The sequence below is a fragment of the Hemiscyllium ocellatum genome, chromosome 43 (genome assembly GCF_020745735.1).
Source record: "Hemiscyllium ocellatum isolate sHemOce1 chromosome 43, sHemOce1.pat.X.cur, whole genome shotgun sequence".
NCBI classification, from domain to species: Eukaryota; Metazoa; Chordata; class Chondrichthyes; order Orectolobiformes; family Hemiscylliidae; genus Hemiscyllium; species Hemiscyllium ocellatum.
The window spans coordinates 31,009,145-31,027,254 of NC_083443.1; the positions used below are offsets into that span (position 1 = coordinate 31,009,145).

At 45.1% G+C, this 18,110-nt stretch overlaps 1 protein-coding gene across 1 annotated transcript in view; it reads right to left on the reverse strand.

The window, feature by feature from the left end:
• Window positions 1-18,110, reverse strand: part of unc5b (unc-5 netrin receptor B) — a 271,559-nt gene that overhangs the window by 59,234 nt on the left and 194,215 nt on the right. Inside the window, exons 4-6 of the mRNA XM_060854379.1 lie at window positions 8,825-8,928; window positions 4,480-4,660; window positions 1,318-1,485 (exon numbers count right to left, since the gene is read on the reverse strand). Coding sequence (XP_060710362.1) covers window positions 1,318-1,485; window positions 4,480-4,660; window positions 8,825-8,928 — 453 coding nt within the window. The remainder of the gene's footprint in view (window positions 1-1,317; window positions 1,486-4,479; window positions 4,661-8,824; window positions 8,929-18,110) is intronic.

Genomic DNA, 18,110 nt, shown 5'->3' on the forward strand with positions numbered 1-18,110 from the left:
CTAGAAGCTAATGTAGGGAGTGCTTCAGGGAGAGAGAGAGAGGAACTTTCTAGCAGCAGACATCGGAATGTTCAAGGCAGTTGGCAAATAAAAGGACAAGATAAGAATGTAATGGGGAGAAGCTTGCAGTATTGTCAGAAAGGACAGGAGCTAGGAACTTATTGGTTCAGACAGCTAGAATATACATGATGGGCCAAATAAACTCTTCTCTGATGTATGACTCTAAGTCACCAACCTTGAGAGACTTAGCACTAACTTGATTGGTTGACCCTCACAGACCAGAAACTGAATTAGACTAACCACACCAGCCATAAGACCAGATCTAAGGATGGGGAATCCAATAATTTTGAAGCCTGCCACTCTTCTTCATCCAACCTTTCTATTGTCCCTTCACGGAGCCCGTACCTACCCATTTTCTGCCAGAATGCAGTGATCTGCAGTGAGTCATTAACCACCCCACCACCTGTCTCGCCCTGAGCCTCCCAAGCTCGAAGTCAGGGGTGTGATTGAATACATCCCATTTACCTGGATGGGTGCAAGCAAGAGCTTGACACCACCCAAAACAAAGTAGCCCACTTGACTGGCACCCCATCCACCATCTTGAACACCCACTCCCTTCACCCCTGCCACTCAGTAGCATCTACAAGATGAACTGCTGCAATGTGCCAAACCTCCTCAGATGGCTTGTCCCAAACCATGACACTTAGCCACTGGTTTGTGTGTACACCCACCCCACATGGGCAGCAGCAGTTCAAGAAGGCAGCTGAGCATCATCTTCCCATGGACAGTCAAGGATGGGCAATAAATGTTCCCGTTCCCAGCAAAGCTCACATCTTGTGAATGAATAGAGAGAAAAAGGGCCATTTGTGAATATGGCTATTACATTGCATACAGGGGAGGGGGAGAGGGTGGGGGGGAGGGTCAATTCTTAATGATTCTGGCGTGACTATAATTCCTCTGAAATGGAGTTAGAGTTTATTAGAAACATAAAAAACATTATTCAGCCCTTTTGAGTCTGCTCTGCCATTCTATATGGTCATGGCTGATCATCCAACTCAGTAACAAAAACAAAAATTGCTGGAAAAGCTCAGCAGATCTGGTACTATCTGTGGAGAGAAATCAAGAGTTCACATTTTGGGTCAAGTGACCTTTTCTCAGAACTTTTCATCCAACTCGGTCCTCCATTCCTGCTTTCGCCCCATCCCCTTTACCCTGAAGAACTATATATCATCTCCTCCTTGAAAGCATTTCTTGTTTCACAGAGTTGTTTCTCTCTGTCGGGTCTGTGGGAAACTGCTGCACCTTCTCTCCACTCACCTGGGCACATGGTGGTGCAGCCGATCTTCTGAAAGGTTTGACCCTCACAGAAGGCCCCACCGTTAAGGGGTGCTGGGTTGGTGCACGTCCTTGTCCGTTTCTGCCAGCCCCGGCCACAGCGGTTAGTGCACGAAGACCACTCTGTCCAGGTCGACCAGCCACCATTCACTGCAATGGGGGGGGGGGGGAGCCGCATTATTCAATTACCGGTGACATTATCACTACACCACCACTCCTTCCTCTCAAAATCATTGTCATGGAGTCATGGAGATGCACAGCATGGAAACAGTCCCTTTGGTCCAACTTGTCCATGCTGACCAGATATCCCAACCCAATGTAGTCCCATCTACCAGCACCTGGCCCATATCCCTCCAAGCCCTTCCTATTCATACACCCATCCAGATGCCTTTTACATGTTGCAAATGTACCAGCCTCCACCACTTCCTCTGGCAGCTCATTCCATGCACGCACCACCCTCTGTGTGAAAAAATTGCCCTCAGAAATAGTTTCTAGCTATCCAATCTATTTCTTCAAAGCTTCAATATCTGTTTACTTGGACAATGAGAGTTACTGATGTCTCCACATTGTTGTATATGGGTCTGGAAGAGTTAATACTGAGCGTGCTGGCACCAACTATGACCATGTCATTTGGACAAGTGGGAACAAAGGCTTAGGATCTCAGGACATTGAGGAGCTCCTTAGTCTTTGTGACAATGGCGGTCATATCAATATGACTTGGAGCTGATTGCTCATATGCAACAAATCACATTTTGTTCAATTGGAGAGTCTGTTCCAGTTAGAGCCACACTAGATCAAACAAGGCTCTGCACATCTCTCCACTCAATGTGGACATTAGCAGCAAACTGAGCACACGGATTGGCGTAGACTCAGCTGAGCTGCATATGTAGTGTGCTTGGCCGTCTCAGGGGAACAGAGTCGTCCTTATGTCAGGGGTCAACCAGATGGTGTAGGTGGGTCAGAAACATAACACCTGTTATTGATTCAACCTTGGCATTTCCCATGATCAATGATCAACCTGCAAACATTCGTAAGACCATACTTTGCATAGATTTCACGAGAGAGAGAGAGAGACAGAGGCAATCCAAGCCAACTCCTCTCTCTGGTCTTTCCTCATTCCTCACTCTACGCTTTCATAAAATATTTCTATTCCTTTTTTCTCTCACGTACTCATTCTATGAAGCGTCTAAGCCACTTATCACGCAAGCTTTCTGTGATAGCAAGGTCCACACTCTGACCACTCCCCACAAACGGGCATTTCACGTTATTTCTTTATTGGATTGGTTAGTTACTACCTCATATTTATGGTTTATTTTGTGTCTATCACACTCACTATAGTGCAAAACCTGCTGCTTCAGCCTTTTTCTTGAGAGTAGAAATAATCTACACGACGGCTCAGTGGTTAGCACTGTTGCCTCACAGCGCCAGGGACCTGGGTTCAATTCCACCCTCAGGTGACTGTCTGTAATGAGTTTGCACATTCTTCCCATGTCTGTGTGACCTCCCTCTGGCTTTGTCCCACAGTCCAAAGATGTGCAGGATAGGTGGATAGGCCATGGGATATGTGGGGTGACAGGAATGAAGTAGGAGAGTGGGTCTGGATGGGATACTCTTTGGAGGGTCAGTGTGGACTTGCTGGGCCTAATGGCTTGTTTCTACACTGATGGGATTCTCTGATCATCCCCAGCTTTACTCCTCTGCTGAAACCCCAACCTCCTGACCCACCTTCGCCTCCAATTATCATCAAGTCTGACTGTGCATGTTGAATTCTGCTGCTTTCCCCCTCCAGCCCCCAGCATGCCATTAAATATCTTTCTCTCTCTCTCCACAAGATAGATGCAGTACAGATTCTTAAATTTGTCATCAAAAACTGTACATTAAAAAGATCCAAATGGAATCTGTATCACGGGTTAAGCACTGTGAAGGAACATGGTGCAATTATACTGGCACCATTAAATCTATAAGCCTGTGAATTGCTGGGTGTGAAATTACAGTAACAACATTTTAATGAAATCTCTTTGTGACCAGTTTTAAAGGTAATATTGTTCCACTTTTTGCTAGAATAGCAGGCAGTGTAAAATCAGACATTTCTGCTGTTCTCTACCATCCCTGTAACTCATTTTCCCTGCTCACGAATTAAGGGGCAAGGGGTTAATTACACGCCATGAGTTAAGAGTTTTTGCAGGACGCTTGGGACTGACACGGTTCTGATGCTAAATCTGCAGGAAACAAGTCAAAAAGCCAAGTGCACTTTTCCCTACAGTGTGGGGAAACAGACCATCCACACTGACCCTCCAAAATGTACCCCACCCAGACCCACCCCCTGTCCCTGGATATCCCATGGCTAACCCAACTAGCCTGCACGTCGCTGGACTCTACGGGGCAATTTCCCACGGCCAACCCACCCTAACCTGCACATTATGGTGCTGTGGGAGGAGACTGAGCACCTGGAGGAAACTCTCATCGACCCGGGGAGAACGTGCAAACTCCACACAGACAGTCGCCTGAGGGTGGAATCGAACCTGGGTCCCTGGTGCTCTGAGGTAGCAGTGCTAAACACTGAGCCCCATTTTGTTAAAGCAATATATGTACTGCGTTCCCCACAATTCTGCTGAACGTGGTCAGCCCAGCTCATCACTCACCTGGACTATTTGGCCCACGTGTTGTGAGAGGGAGATGGAACCCCCTCACACTTTGCCTCTCCCTAAGCATAAAGCAACTGTTGGAGATTTGATTTGGTTTATATACTTTCACACGTACTTTGTTACAAAATGTTGTGTCGTCAGAGAGAGCAAAATGGGAGTGGAGCAGCTTCTGAGAGCCAATAAGATATAGGAGCAAACATCAACCATTTAGCCCATCGCATCTGCTCCATCATTTGATCATGACTGACATGTTTCTCAACCTCAATCTCTTGCCTTCTCCCCTCAATCCCCCTCACTAATCAAGAACTTATCTATCTCTGTCTTAAAGACACCCAAATGACTTGGCCCCAACAGCCATCAGTTCCACAGATTCGCCAATCACTGGCTGAAGGAATTTCTCCCCATCTCAGTTCTAACGGGTTGTCCCTTTGCCATGAGGCTCCGCCCCCAGCTCCCACTGGCAGAAACATCTTCTTCTGACAAAAGTCCCCTCACTCACCGTATACAACCACCGTGGCCGTGGTGCTACGCCTTTTCGCCACAATGTTCTTGGCCACACACGTGTAGTTTGCCGTATCGGAAAGGCGGGCCTGTTTGATGATCAGGTTGTGGTCGATGGTGAGGAGGAAGTTCGAGTCTTGCACTGGATCGATAACTTCATCGTTCTTTAGCCACTCCACCTGAATGAGGTAAGGAAGCAGTGGAAATAAATGGCAGCATCTCTGAGGGCCATTGTCCCTCATACTGATAGCACTGTCATCGGTTATATTGTTAATCATATAAAACTGATGAAGCAACATATAGATATAGCAAGAACCTACAAATTCACAAATGGATTTGGCAGAGTTGTATCCTAAAAGCTTCCAGGTAACAACAGACAGATAGTCATTGTGAGTATATTTTCACCCATTACTATGAGGTATCAAACATAGCAGTGTGCAAAACACAATGAGCCATTCAGGCATAGATCATGGCTGAACCTCTACTCCAATGACATTTCCCTGCACTATCCCTTCATCCCCTCATGTCTATAGAAGGACAGAAATAGGGAGGGGGAATAATTCACTCATCCCTCGAATATGATCCACCATTCACTGAGAACGTGCGATTGACTGATGTGAGGGAGAATTCCGCTGCCTTTGTTTTCGAGAGGGCAGGTAAAAGGGAGGGACACACAGTAATACACCCTGGAAATTTCAAATGCAACCAGGTGTCCAGAGATGAGGAAAGCCTTGTGCACGTCAACCTTTGTTTGGAGGGTGGCACAGTGTTTAATACCACTGCCTCACAGCGGCAAGTACCCAGGTTCGATTCCAGCCTTGGGTGACTGCCTGAGAGCTCTCAGCTAAAGATTCCTCAAGGTAAGAGAAATGCATCAGGAAATGCACTGTTAGTGAAGGAAGTATAAGGGTCTATAGGTTGTGGCTCAGTGGTCATCACTGCTGCCTCCGCGCCAGGGACCCAGGTTCGATTCCAGCCTTGAGTGACTATCTGTGTGGAGTTTGCACATTCTCCCTGTGTCTGCATGGGTTTCCTCCTACAGTCCAAAGGTGTGCAGGATTGGCTGTGCTAAGTTGTCCCACAGTGTTCAGGGATGTGTACTCTATGGGGATTGGCTGTGGTTAACGTAAGGTTATGGGGATAGGGTGGGGGAGTGGATCTGGATGGAATACTTTTCAGATGGCTGGTGCAGCCCCAATGGGCTGAATGGCCTCCGTATGCACTGTAAGGGTTCTTTAACATGGCCCCAAGGCAAGTCATTAACTCGCCCATGGCAATGTTGTGAGGGGAGGTTTCACCTAGAGACAGTGATGATGTTGTTAAATAACCTGACGGGTTTACCTCAATCAGCCTTTCTCTCCCACGTTTCCACTCAGTATCATTTAGTCTACAAGATTTAAAGATATCATTTCAGGGGTGTGATTACTAAATCATATTCGCTGCTGAGTTGTCTGTTCGAGAGTGCCCAGTGAAAGGCAGTGAAGCATGCAACTTAATCTGTGAAGGGCAAAGAATCATTTAATCCAGAGGCAGCGAAGGCAGCTCAGTAAGCAGAATTTTATTTTCATTAGGTTTAATGCATTTATAATTAATTTGTTTCTTTTCACAAAGTTACAAGTGTTCACTGATTAATCGCCCTGACCTCGAGAGGTTTTTATCCCCTTTAATCTTCTCTTGCTACATTGACTCTTATTAAAATGTACGTTAATAAAACTGGACCCATTCAACATACTCCTTTTCATGCATAAAGGTCTTGTCTCTTTGGAATTTACCTTTGGAATGATACTGCACCTTGACATTCTAAACTAGCAATGTCTACAAGGCTGGGCCGGGATGCTGTTAAGGAATATTTAATAGTAACGGGGTGGGTTAAGAATAGACAATTTGAATGATTTCTCAACAGGAGTCAAAACCTGGCTCAGTACAAATCCGCCCAGATCTTGTAACACACCAGAACTGATCTATGGAGAAGTGCCAATGCACAGCTTTTTGTGTTAAGTGCTGCTTTTAGAAACCTTGTTATATCCAGTAATTGTCAAAAGGGAAGCTCAGCTCTCCCAGGACGCCTCATCTCAAGCTGCAGCATGAAACTAAAGACAGGCTCCCGTTTTGATACAGGGTTTTGCCAGGGGAAGGTACTAGAGGGGCAAGTGGGGAAGGGGGTGGCAACTGCCATATACTCACAGAAATGAAGGTGCCATCGCCAACATGACCTTGGACAAATCTTCAGCTTTTCAGCAGTCACACAAGAATCTAAATTGTTCTATTTCAATATACGAGTATCATTAGCTCAGTTGGTTGGGTGGCTGGTTTGTAATGCAGAGTAATGCCAACAGCCTGGGTTCAATTCCCACAAACCAGCTGAAGTTACCGCCAAGGACTGTCTTCCTCAACCTCTTCATTCGTTTTTCCAGCAACACATTTCTCAGCAGCATTCAGATAAAGCCAATAGTGAACTCTAGGCAGTTCAGTGCTGGTGTCCATGGTCAAACACCATTTGGACACTTGCTTAGTGATTTGGGACTGTCACTGACTTTTAGCCAAGCTGTGTTTAAGCTCCGCACAAGCCTTGCCCCACTCTCCTACCTTACACTCCACCTGCAATATCCTTCTATTTCCCTTCTCTGACATGTGAATATCCAGCGTCCCTTTCAATGCATACATCTTTACCACCCCAATGTCACAGCAAGTTACAAGGCTAGCAAGGGGATGGCACACTGACTCAGTGGATAGCACTGCTGCCTCACGGCACTAGGGACCTGGATTCGATTCTACCCTCGGGCAACTGTCTGTGTGGAGTTTGCACATTCCCCCTGTGTTTCTGTGGGTTTCCTCCAGGTGCTCTGTTTTCCTCCCACAGTCTAAAGGTGTGCAGGTTAGGGGGATTGGCCAGGCTAAATTGCACATAGTGTCCAGGGATGTGCAGGCTTGCTACAGAAATGTACAGATAGGATATGGGAGTGTGTCAGAGTGTTATGCTCTTTGGAGGGTTGATGTGGACTCAATGGGCTGAATGGCCTGCTTCCACATTGTAGGATTTCCATGACGTTACACGTTTCCATCACTCTATGAATCAGGAACTCTCTCTCCAAATTATCCCAATTTTTAAAGTGACTGTCTTACTAATAATTGCTAACTTTAGATTCACTCACAAGTGGTAGCATTTGTTCAACATTTAAGTCATCAAACCTTTTCACAACCCTGATCAGAACAAACCACACCCCCTCAATGTTTCCTCTAAGCTTCCTTTGAGGTTCTGTAAATGGTGGTTGGACCTCCAACTCATTGACTTCTGGTTTCAGACATCGATGCACTTTGGAAGCGTGTGTACCGAGAAAGTAAAATTGGTGGAGTATTGCCTTCCCCCAGCTTATATTGTCAAAAAGATGAAGGGTCATAGAGTCAGAGAGATGTACAGCACAGAAACAGACCCTTTGGTCCAATTCGTCCATGCCAACCAGATATCCTAACCTAATCTAGTCTCATATCCCTCCAAACCCTTCCTATTCATATATCCATCCAGATGCCTTTTAAATGTTGTCATTGTATCAGCCACCACCACTTTCTCTGGCAGCTCATTCCATACACATACCACCCTCTGTGTGAAAAAGTTGCCCCTTAGGTCTCTTTTATATCTTTCCCCTCTCATCCGAAACCTATGCCCTAAACTTCTGGACTCCCCTACCCCGAGGAAAATATCCTGTCTATTTATTCCATCTGTGTCCCTTATGATTTTATAAACTTCTATGAGGTCATTCCCTAGCCTCTGATACTCCAGGGAAAGCAGGCACAGTGTATTCAGCCTCTCCCTGAAGCTTAAATCCTCCAACCCTGGCAACATCCTTGCAAATCTTTTCTGAACGGTCGGTCTTTGAGAACAGAGAAGAGGAGGAATTTTGTCACCCCGAGAAGGTGAGGCTGAGGAATTCTCTGCCACAGGAAACTGTTGAGGCCAAGGCATTGGATCTTTCAAGAAAGACGTAGATACAGCTCAAAGGGATCAAAGGCTATGGGGAGAAAACGGGAATAGGGAACTGAGTTGGACAATCAGACATGACCATAATGATAGAGAAGACCTTAAGGGCCGAACGATCTACCCTTGCTCCTACATTCCCTGTTTCTGTGTGCTTTATGTTCAGAGACAAGATATCCAGTCTCTTCAGTGTGCTTCCTATTTGCATTTCCTTTCAATCCTGGCATCATCCTTGTGAGTCCTTTGAACCCCTTCTGTCATGTCTCTCTATTTATTCCATCACTAGGGAGGACAGACCGCGCACATTCACAGTTACATAAAGGACTGGACCAGAGGGGATGGTCTTAGTTCTATGAGAATGCACTGGTACCTCTGCTGGTGGGACTCCTTCTGGAGGACGGCATTGCAACAGGACCTCATGCTCCAGGGACACGTCTGTTCCCAGTGGCTCCTGCTCAAAGTTCTTCCTCAGGTCTGGACAGAACAAGAAAATGTCGCAGTTGAATTTGTGCTAGACCAGAGCTCCTCACAAAACAACTAAAATAATTATCATGCAATCAAGGCATCTCTATTATTATCCAGCATCTACCTCTTTGCAATGGTGTCACTCTTCACCTGTTCATCAATGCTCTTGATCAACTTGATGTGAAAGCTGCTAATATAGAGGTCCATTATGAGTCCTTGATCTATATTCACCATGGAGAAGGACATGGATGATGGTAATATTAGGGAGGGACATGCAGATATCCTCGGGACGTGTCGGTATTAAGAAGGAGGTGGTGTTGGGTGTCTTGAAAAACATTAAGGTAGAGAAGTCCCCAGGCCCTGATGACACCTGACCTAGGATGCTGAGGGAGGCAAGGTAGAAGACAGAGGGCCTCTGGTAGTTATTTTATGTCTGACTGGAGGCCTGTGACCAGTGGTGTTCCACAAGGATCAGTGCTGGGACCCGCATTGTTTGCAAATGATTTGGTTGAAAATGCATGTGGTCCTATGAGTAAGTTTGCAGACAACACAAAAATTAGTCGTGTTGTGGATAGTGAGGAAATCCATCAAAGAATACAGCAGGATGTAAGCTGGTTAAAAATTGGATGTAGAAATGGCAGACGGAGTTCAAACTGGAGAAGTGTGAGGTGATGCGTTTTGGGAGGTCAAATGCAAGAGGAAAGTATATAACAAATGGCAGGATAGCGAGGAGCATTGATATACAGAGGGATCTTGGGGTACAAGTCCATAGCTCCCTAAAAATGGCATCACAACTGGATAAGGTGGCAAAGAAGGCATATGGCATGCTTGCCTTCATTGGTCAGTGCACTGAGTATCAAAATTGGTAAGTCATGTTGCAGCTGTGTAAAACTTTAGGTAGGCCATACTTGAATTCTGGTCACCACACTGTAGGAAGGATTTGATGGCTTTGGAGATGGTGAAGAAGAGGTTTTACCAGGATACTGCCGGGATTGGAGAGCATTAACCATAAGGAAAGGTTGGACAAACTTGGGTTGTTTTCTCTAGAGCGTCGGAGGCTGAGGAGCGACCTGATAGAAGTCTTTAAAATTATGAGAGACTTTGAGAAGTTGGACAGTCAGGGTCTTTCTCCCAGCGTGGAAATGTCAAATAGGTTTAAGGTGAGAGGAGGATTAAAGGAGATGTATGAGGAATGTTTTTTACACAGAGGGCAGTAGGTGCCTGGAATACAGAGGTGGTAGAAACAAATACAATCGCAATTTAGACAGATACATGAACAGGCAGGCAATACAGGGATATGGACCATGTGGAGGCAGATGGGATTAGTTTAGAATGGCATTGTGGTCAGCACAGACAGGGTGGACCGAAGGGCCTGTTTCTGTGTTGTACTGTTCTATGACATTTTCTACCAGTCGCAGCAAAGTAGCTCCGAAAGAAATGAAGAATTGAAAGACTTGCATTTATATAACGCCTGCTGTGACTGCAAGGCCCTCCCAAAATGTTTCCAGTCAAAGCAACAACCTTGAAGTCTCCTTAGCATTTGCTGTGGCTTCTGAGCTGCAGAGTTTCAGTTCCAATTTGCACCCTTGAGCACAGGAACCTTGGCTGACAGTACTGAGGGAGTGCTGCACTCTCAGAGGTACCACCTTTTATCTGTAATATTAAATTGAGGTCTTCTGGTGGATGCAAAAGATCCCATGGCACCTTTTTGAAGAAGAACAGAAGAGATCTCCACACGAATATTTAACCCTCAATCCAAATGCCAAAAAAGGAAGAGATAATCAGTTCATTACCCCACTGCTGAAGGAATGTCTTCTGTGCAAACTTCAGTGCCATATATTACAACAGAGACAGAATTAGAAATTGCTGAAAAAGCTCAGCAGAGTCTGGCAGCACCTGTAGTGAGAAATCAGAGTTAATGTTTCGGGTTGAATGACCCTTCCACAGAATGTTAACTCTGCTTTCTCTCCACAGATGCTGCCAGACCTGCTGAGCTTTTCCAGCAATTTCTGTTTTGCTCTCTGATTTACAGCATCTGCAGTTCTTTCGGTTTTTATTATATGTTACAACAGCAACTACATTTGAAAACAAATTAACTGGTCTTTGGTAGTCATGAAAGGGCTATGTGAATGCAACAGACATGGAGAAGGCTGGAGAAACTCAGCAGGTCTGGCAGCATCTGTGGAGAGAGAAAGCAGAGTTAATGTTTGACGTCTGGGATAACTCTTCATCAGAATTTAATGCAAGCTGTTTGATATTCCTTTGAAGGGCAAGGAAGTGGCAAATAATTGTCAGTCCTGCACTTCTTATAACAGCAGACCCTGGTTTATTTGTGTGGTGTAGTGTTGCAGACTGCAATTCTATTGGATATGCTCCTACACTTGAATCCCAGTTTTTTTTAGTGCTTTGAATTTATAGTCAATGCTGGAAGGAGCAACTGAAATAAATAGACTGGAAAAGGTTGATCAACCTCTCAGCAGTGAAAGACAAATGGATCACCTTTAAAGATGTTATGCTGAGTTTGCACAGAATAAGACACACTCTCCAAAACAACAAGCTCAGACTCAACCCACAAGATGATAAGCAGGTCGGAAAACTGATTAAAACCGAGATAACAAAGGGAGAAACGACCCTTACAATCCCTGAAAGGGAAAGGGAAGGTGTGAACAATGGGTTAAAGGGAAGAAGTCACAGGAACACACTAAAAAGATCATTGGAAAGGTTAAGAGGGTGAGATAAGCAGCAGGCGTTGAGCAGAACAGTGAGTCATAATCAGCAAAACTGCAGTCAGATAAAGGTGAAAACCAGAAAAGAAAGAAACTGCCTGTAATTGAGGACAAGCAGAAAATGGTAAATATTCAAAATGAATGCTTCATTCAAGTATTCACAGGGGAAACTGCACCATCTTCCAGTATAGTATAATCAATCAGCTGTTATACAAGAGATGGAAATCTGAGACAGGTGGATCAATCTTAAAACAGATAAATCTCCTGGGACAGATGATATTTATCCCAGAGTGCCAAAAAGACTAGAGGGTCAATTTGCAAAACACCAACAACCATTATGAGCCAGGCAGACGACACCAGGGAGGATTGGTGAGAGGTTAAAGTGGCACCTCTAGTCAAAAGGGGTAACAAGGTAGAGATAAGTGACTCCAGGCCTGTTTAATCTAGCTTAACTCCCCATGTTAAACAGTGAAATCACACATCGTGTGAAACCGTGAGTATTCTCTGCACAGTAACAGCAGTTGAGGAAGGCATACTCCTCGCTGAGTTTGGGTAAGTGACAATAGGCCAAATGGAGTCTGCGAATGTGGTTACCTCCACTCACAGAAGGTTTTGTTCTGACAAAGTTGGACATGAAAGACTTACTTAAAATCTAAGCTACAAGGATTCAGTGTAAACATTAGGAATGGCTAAAAATAAACTGGCTGAAGGCTAGGAAACAACGAGTCATCTTTAGTGGTGTTACATACTTCATGGCTTGGTACTAGGTTATGTGGAATTTGTATGAAAACGGTATCCCAGCAACATTGCATGGAGACAATCGAACCGCATTCCATCAAGGAGTTAACATCTTGAGATAGTGAGGGCATGAGAGAACATTGGCGAAGGAATAGCAGAGGAAACAAAAAACATTGCAGTCTCTTTCTGCTCAAGCCATGTGAACAGTTCCCCTTGCTGCAATCCTTGGCAGAGCCAGGGGAAACCACCATGAAACAACCACATTAATAACATCAGCTGAAATATCGCCCCTTGAAAGGAGAGAGGATCAGAGTGTGCTGCAAGAACAAGGTGAGAAGAGAGAGGGAGCAGTGTCTTTGATCGCAGTCAGCTTCAGAACATAAGCTTCCAAATGTTGGCTCTTCCTTTTAAGATGACGTAGTGAACTACACTATTCAGACAGAAACTTGAAAACGAGACCAGACTCTGTATCCCGCAGCCTGTCTTGTGCACTCTCAACAACTGCAAAATTAACATTTTATTTCTAAAGGGAGAGGGGAATAAAAGGAAGACGGGGACAAAGTAGGAGAAGAGGAACATTGAGTGGGAGGAAACTCATGCTGAGAATAAAAACAGGTCTAGACTGGATGGGCTGAATGACCTGTACTCTATGACTGGTGTCAGACCCTCAGGAAAGCCCAAAGGCAGTCTCCTTCCAAGTGCTGCTGGCTACTGATGGGTTATGCCTTTATTACACACGGCAACCAAGTGGCCATCCTCTGTGACCAGGAAAGGTCAGCAGGTTATTTGATTGCAAGTACCATCCCTGGTGGATCTGACCCTCATCCTAATACCTAATGTCCCAGAGCTGTACATTCTGGAAATATACATAACAGGATCACTGTAGTGATTGGAACCAGGGCCAGGTGGATCTCATTGACCATGAGATCCTTGATTGGGGGTTGTTAACCTGGAGCCAATCAGGGTGCCCTGGCTGACAGAAATAAACACGAGACAGTGAGGACTGCAGACACTGGGGATCAGAGTCAAAAGTGTGGTGCTGGAAAAGCACAGCAGGTCAGGCAGCATCCAAGGAGCGGGACAGCCGATGTTTCGGGCCTGATGAAAGTCTTTAGCCCGAAACGTTGATTCTCCTGCACCTCAGATGCTGCCCGACTGGCTGTGCTTTTCCAGCACCACACTCTTGACTCTGATATAAACAGGAGATTGTTCACCAATACTCTCGATGCCTTTCGGGGGAGGTGGGCACCATGGGGTTAGGGGAGGGGGGGTGCTTAATTTCCCCCTCCACCTCTACTTTCATTTAATCCCTACCTTCCCCCTTTGCCTTCTTCTCACACGAGAATTGCCCTCATCATGCTTTTGCTTTTTATTGGTGACTGGAAACATGGGCGTTCTCTTGGTGATGGAAATATTGAATAATGTTTTTGCATGTGGTGTCTTTACTGAGTCACTGCACGCACACACACACACACACACACACACACACACACACACACCACGGGTGGTTGTGGGGGGGGGGGGGGCAATAAAATAAACAGAAGATAGAGAAGGGCCCTACAGTCCAGGGGCTGTCTCTGAGCCGGCTAGTCAAACACAACAAAATAAAGGGTGACTTGGTGACGGGATACTTACCTCCTTGGAGTTATTTCAAACACTGCACCCCACTGCTTATTCCAACGACTCCCACCACCCATTCTCACCCAATCAGGCCTAGAGGCACTGAGCCCAAAGATACAGGCCCCTCTTACTGAGATTCACTTACTCAGCTCTGAGCTGGGACGGATTATTGTATGGATGCAAAACACGTGTCTAGCCAAGGAGCACTCCAGATTGTAATAGTTTATAGTGTTTATTCGAGGTGAAGAGTTCCAGGAAGGCAAGATATGAAAGGTTTTCTAATTCTCACTCATTTTAGATGCAATGAAATGCATTGAGCTTTTAAAGTTGACTCGTCCTTTTGCCCCCGAGAGAGGCTTTCGGACTTTGTGGCATTCCATTCAGGAATCCAGTCCTTGGGAAAAATGATCAGCTAAACATGCGAACCTTGGGCTCTGCAAAATAAACCTTTGGTGAGCTTGGAGCAGAGTGTTTTCAATTTGTGTCAGTGCTCTGAAATGGATGAAGTGAAGCAATGTGTACAGCACAGGGCTGGAACTGTAACAGGCTTCTCTGAGTCATCTCAGAGTCATCTCTCAGGGACACCTGGGAGTGATTACTGATCGCTAACCTGATTGAGGGGCACCAGCTGATGTCACCAACTGCATGAGTGAACTGTGAATGGTTTATCACTATCAAGTGAACCCTGAAATTAGATTCATTGCAGATTTCTAATCACTCCCTGGCATTCTGCTGTTATGTAGCATTACATACTGTTTCAATTTCATTTCTGTTGCAAGGGTGCTGCTACATTTTTGGTCCTTTCTCTGCACAGGATTAAGAGAGAGACCAGCTGGAAAAAGTTCAATTATTTTGGAGATCTCGAACTGAGTTGAATCCAGGAAGCAGTTTGTGAAGGTGTAGAGGAGAAGGCCCTAACTCATTGAGGCTTGATCGAGTTGTTAAAAGGGGAGGGTTGGCTCACCAACATTTACCCAGTGCTGCCCACACCTTGAGAAGGGCAGGACAGTTTAATGGTGATGTCACTGGGCTTGAGTATTGCCAAAGAAAAAACATATTTTTGTCAAAGGGTTTTAATCTTTGCAGTCATCAGGACATTTTGCAAGAATACCAGTTCACGGGGAAAACCAACATTTATGCTGCATGACAGGAGAGTTCCGACTGGTTGACAACCATCAAACTTAAAATCTGGCTGTTAACTGTCAATCAACATTAATGGGTGCACTGTCCATGACCGGTCCAAAAATGTGCAGGTTAGGTGAATTGGCCATGCTAAATTGCCCATAGTGTTAGGTGAAGAGGTAAATGTAGGGGAATGGGTCTGGGTGGTTTGTGCTTCGGCGGGTCGGTGTGGACTTGTTGGGTTGAAGGGCCGGTTTCCACACTGTAAGTAATCTAATCTAATCTAACCACACGTCTGCCAAAGTGAGGCCTAGTGATATTATCACTCGACCTTTAATCCAGAGATCCAGGTAATGTTCTAGGCATCTGGCTTCAAATCCTGCCATAGATGGGTCAAAACTGGATTCAATAAAATGTCTGGAATTAGGAGTTTAATGATGACCATTAATCCATTGTCAATTGTTGGAAAAACCCATCAGGTTGAATAATATTCTTCAGGGAAGGAAACCGCCATCCTTACATGGTCTAGTCTACATGTTACTCTAGATCTGCAGTAATGTGGTTCACTCTTATCTACCTTCTGGGCAATTAGGGATGGGCAATAAATGTTGGCTCACATCCCACGAATAGAAAAAAAAAGTCCACTTGCCAACCCAACTCTATTGTGAGGGACGTGGTCTGAAAATTAGAGCTAGCTCTTTCCACAGTGAAGTTAGGAAATTCTTCTCCATACAAAGCTGCTGAGGAGACTTTACCAGATGGATGTGGAAAGGATGTTTCCTCTTGTGGCAGGATCTCGAACTAGGATTCATAATTCGAAAAATAAGGAATTGCTGATTTAAGACTGAGGTGAGAGCACATATTGTTTCTCTCAAAGAGTTGTGAATCTTTGGAATTCCCTTTCCTTGCACCACAGAGAGCACTCTATCCGGGTGTATTACAGCGTGGTTTAGCAACTGCTCTACCCATGACTGTAACAAACTACAGGGAGTTGTGAACACAGCCAGGTCCATCATACAAACTATCCTCCGATCCACTGACTCCGTCAACACTTCCCACTGCCTCCGGAAAGCAGCCAACATCATCTACCACCTGATGAAGGAGCATCGCTCCGAAAGCTAGTGTGCTTCCAATTAAACCTGTTGGACTATAACCTGGTGTTGTGTGATTTTTAACATCATCAAAAGTCCCCTCCCAGACTGGTTCAACTCTCTGTCGCAGTTGTATAAGACTCTGATGTGGCCGCATCTGGAATATTGTGTGCAGTTTTGGTCGCCATGCTATAGGAAGGATGTGGAGGCACTGGAATGGGTGCAGAGGAGGTTTACCAGGATGTTACCTGGTATGGTAGGAAGATCGTATGAGGAAAAGCTGAGGCACTGGGGGCTGTTTTCATTGGAGAAAAGAAGATTTAGGGGTGACTTGATAGAGGTGTACAAGATGATTAGGGGTTTAGATAGGGTTGATCATGAGAACCTTTTTCCACATATGGAGTCAGCTATTACAAGGGGGCATAGCTTTAAATTAAGGGGTGGTAGGTATAGGACAGATGTTAGGGGTAGATTCTTTACTCAGCGAGTCGTAAGTTCATGGAATGCCCTGCCAGGAGCAGTGGTGGACTCTCCCTCTTTATGGACATTTAAATGGGCATTGGATAGGCATATGGAGGATAGTGGGCTAGTGTAGGTTAGGTGGGCTTGGATCGGCGCAACATCGAGGGCCAAAGGGCCTGTACTGCGCTGTATTTTTCTACGTTTCCATGTTTCTTCCACTCTCTTCTGTCAGGCAGAAGATATTGTGGGCGGCACGGTGGCACAGTGGTTAGCACTGCTGTCTCACAGCACCTGAGACCCGGGTTCAATTCCTGACTCAGGCGACTGACTGTGTGGAGTTTGCATGTTCTCCCCGTGTCTGTGTGGGTTTCCTCCGGGTGCTCCGGTTTCCTCCCACAGTCCAAAGATGTGTGGGTCAGGTGAATTGGCCATGGTAAATTGCCCGTAGTGTTAGGTAGGGGTAAATGTAGGGGTATGGGTGGGTTGCGCTTCAGCTGGTCGGTATGGACTTGTTGGGCTGGAGGGCCTGTTTCCACACTGTAAGTCTAATCTAATCTAATAAAAGTTTGAATACACGTACAATAGATTCAAGAACAGCTCTATCCTTGTTGTTACCAGACTTTTGAAAGGAATGTTAATTCTAATCTCTGTTTCTGCACCTTCCCTACGGCAGTAACACTGTATTTTGCTCTCTGTTCTGCTACCTTGATACACTTTGTATGATACAATGTGCCTGCACAGCATGCAAAACAACACTTTTCATTGTACCTTGGTACATGTGACAAGCATAAATCAATCAATTAACCTCATAAGGTAGTGATACAGAGTCTTTAAAATCTTTATAAGGCAGAACTGTACATAGATTCTTGATGACCAAGGAGATGATAGATGCAGAAATGTAGAGTTGAGAGTAAAATCAGATCAGCCATGATCAGGCTGAATGGTGGAGCAGGGTTGAAGGTCCTACTCTGGTTCCTTGACTGTACAAAGGGTAGCCAAATTTTCAAACTCTCTCCTGCAAATGACATTTGACACTAGATCAACTGGTAGTTGTCAAGATTAGTCGATATTTGTTAGCCAATAGTATTAAGCGATAAGGGGGCAATGACAGATTTATGGAGTTCAGTTGCAGATCAGCGGTTTTCCAATGAAGTAAAGGATGGGGTTGCCAACTGAGGTTAAATGTATTCCCTCCATTAACTAACCCCCACATTTCAGTCTTTAATTGACCAATACGGGTGATGCATTTTCTGTATTCACCAATTGGAAAAAGCAAAAAAATCTCAGCTGGATGGTGAGTGACTGCCAGCCTATTGTTAACAATCCAATCTCCAACATTTTTTACGGCTGTCAGAGAGAGATACAATGACAAAGAAATATTGTATTTTAATGTCCCTGTGATTTTTCTCCAGGATTTGCACAAATCAGTGTC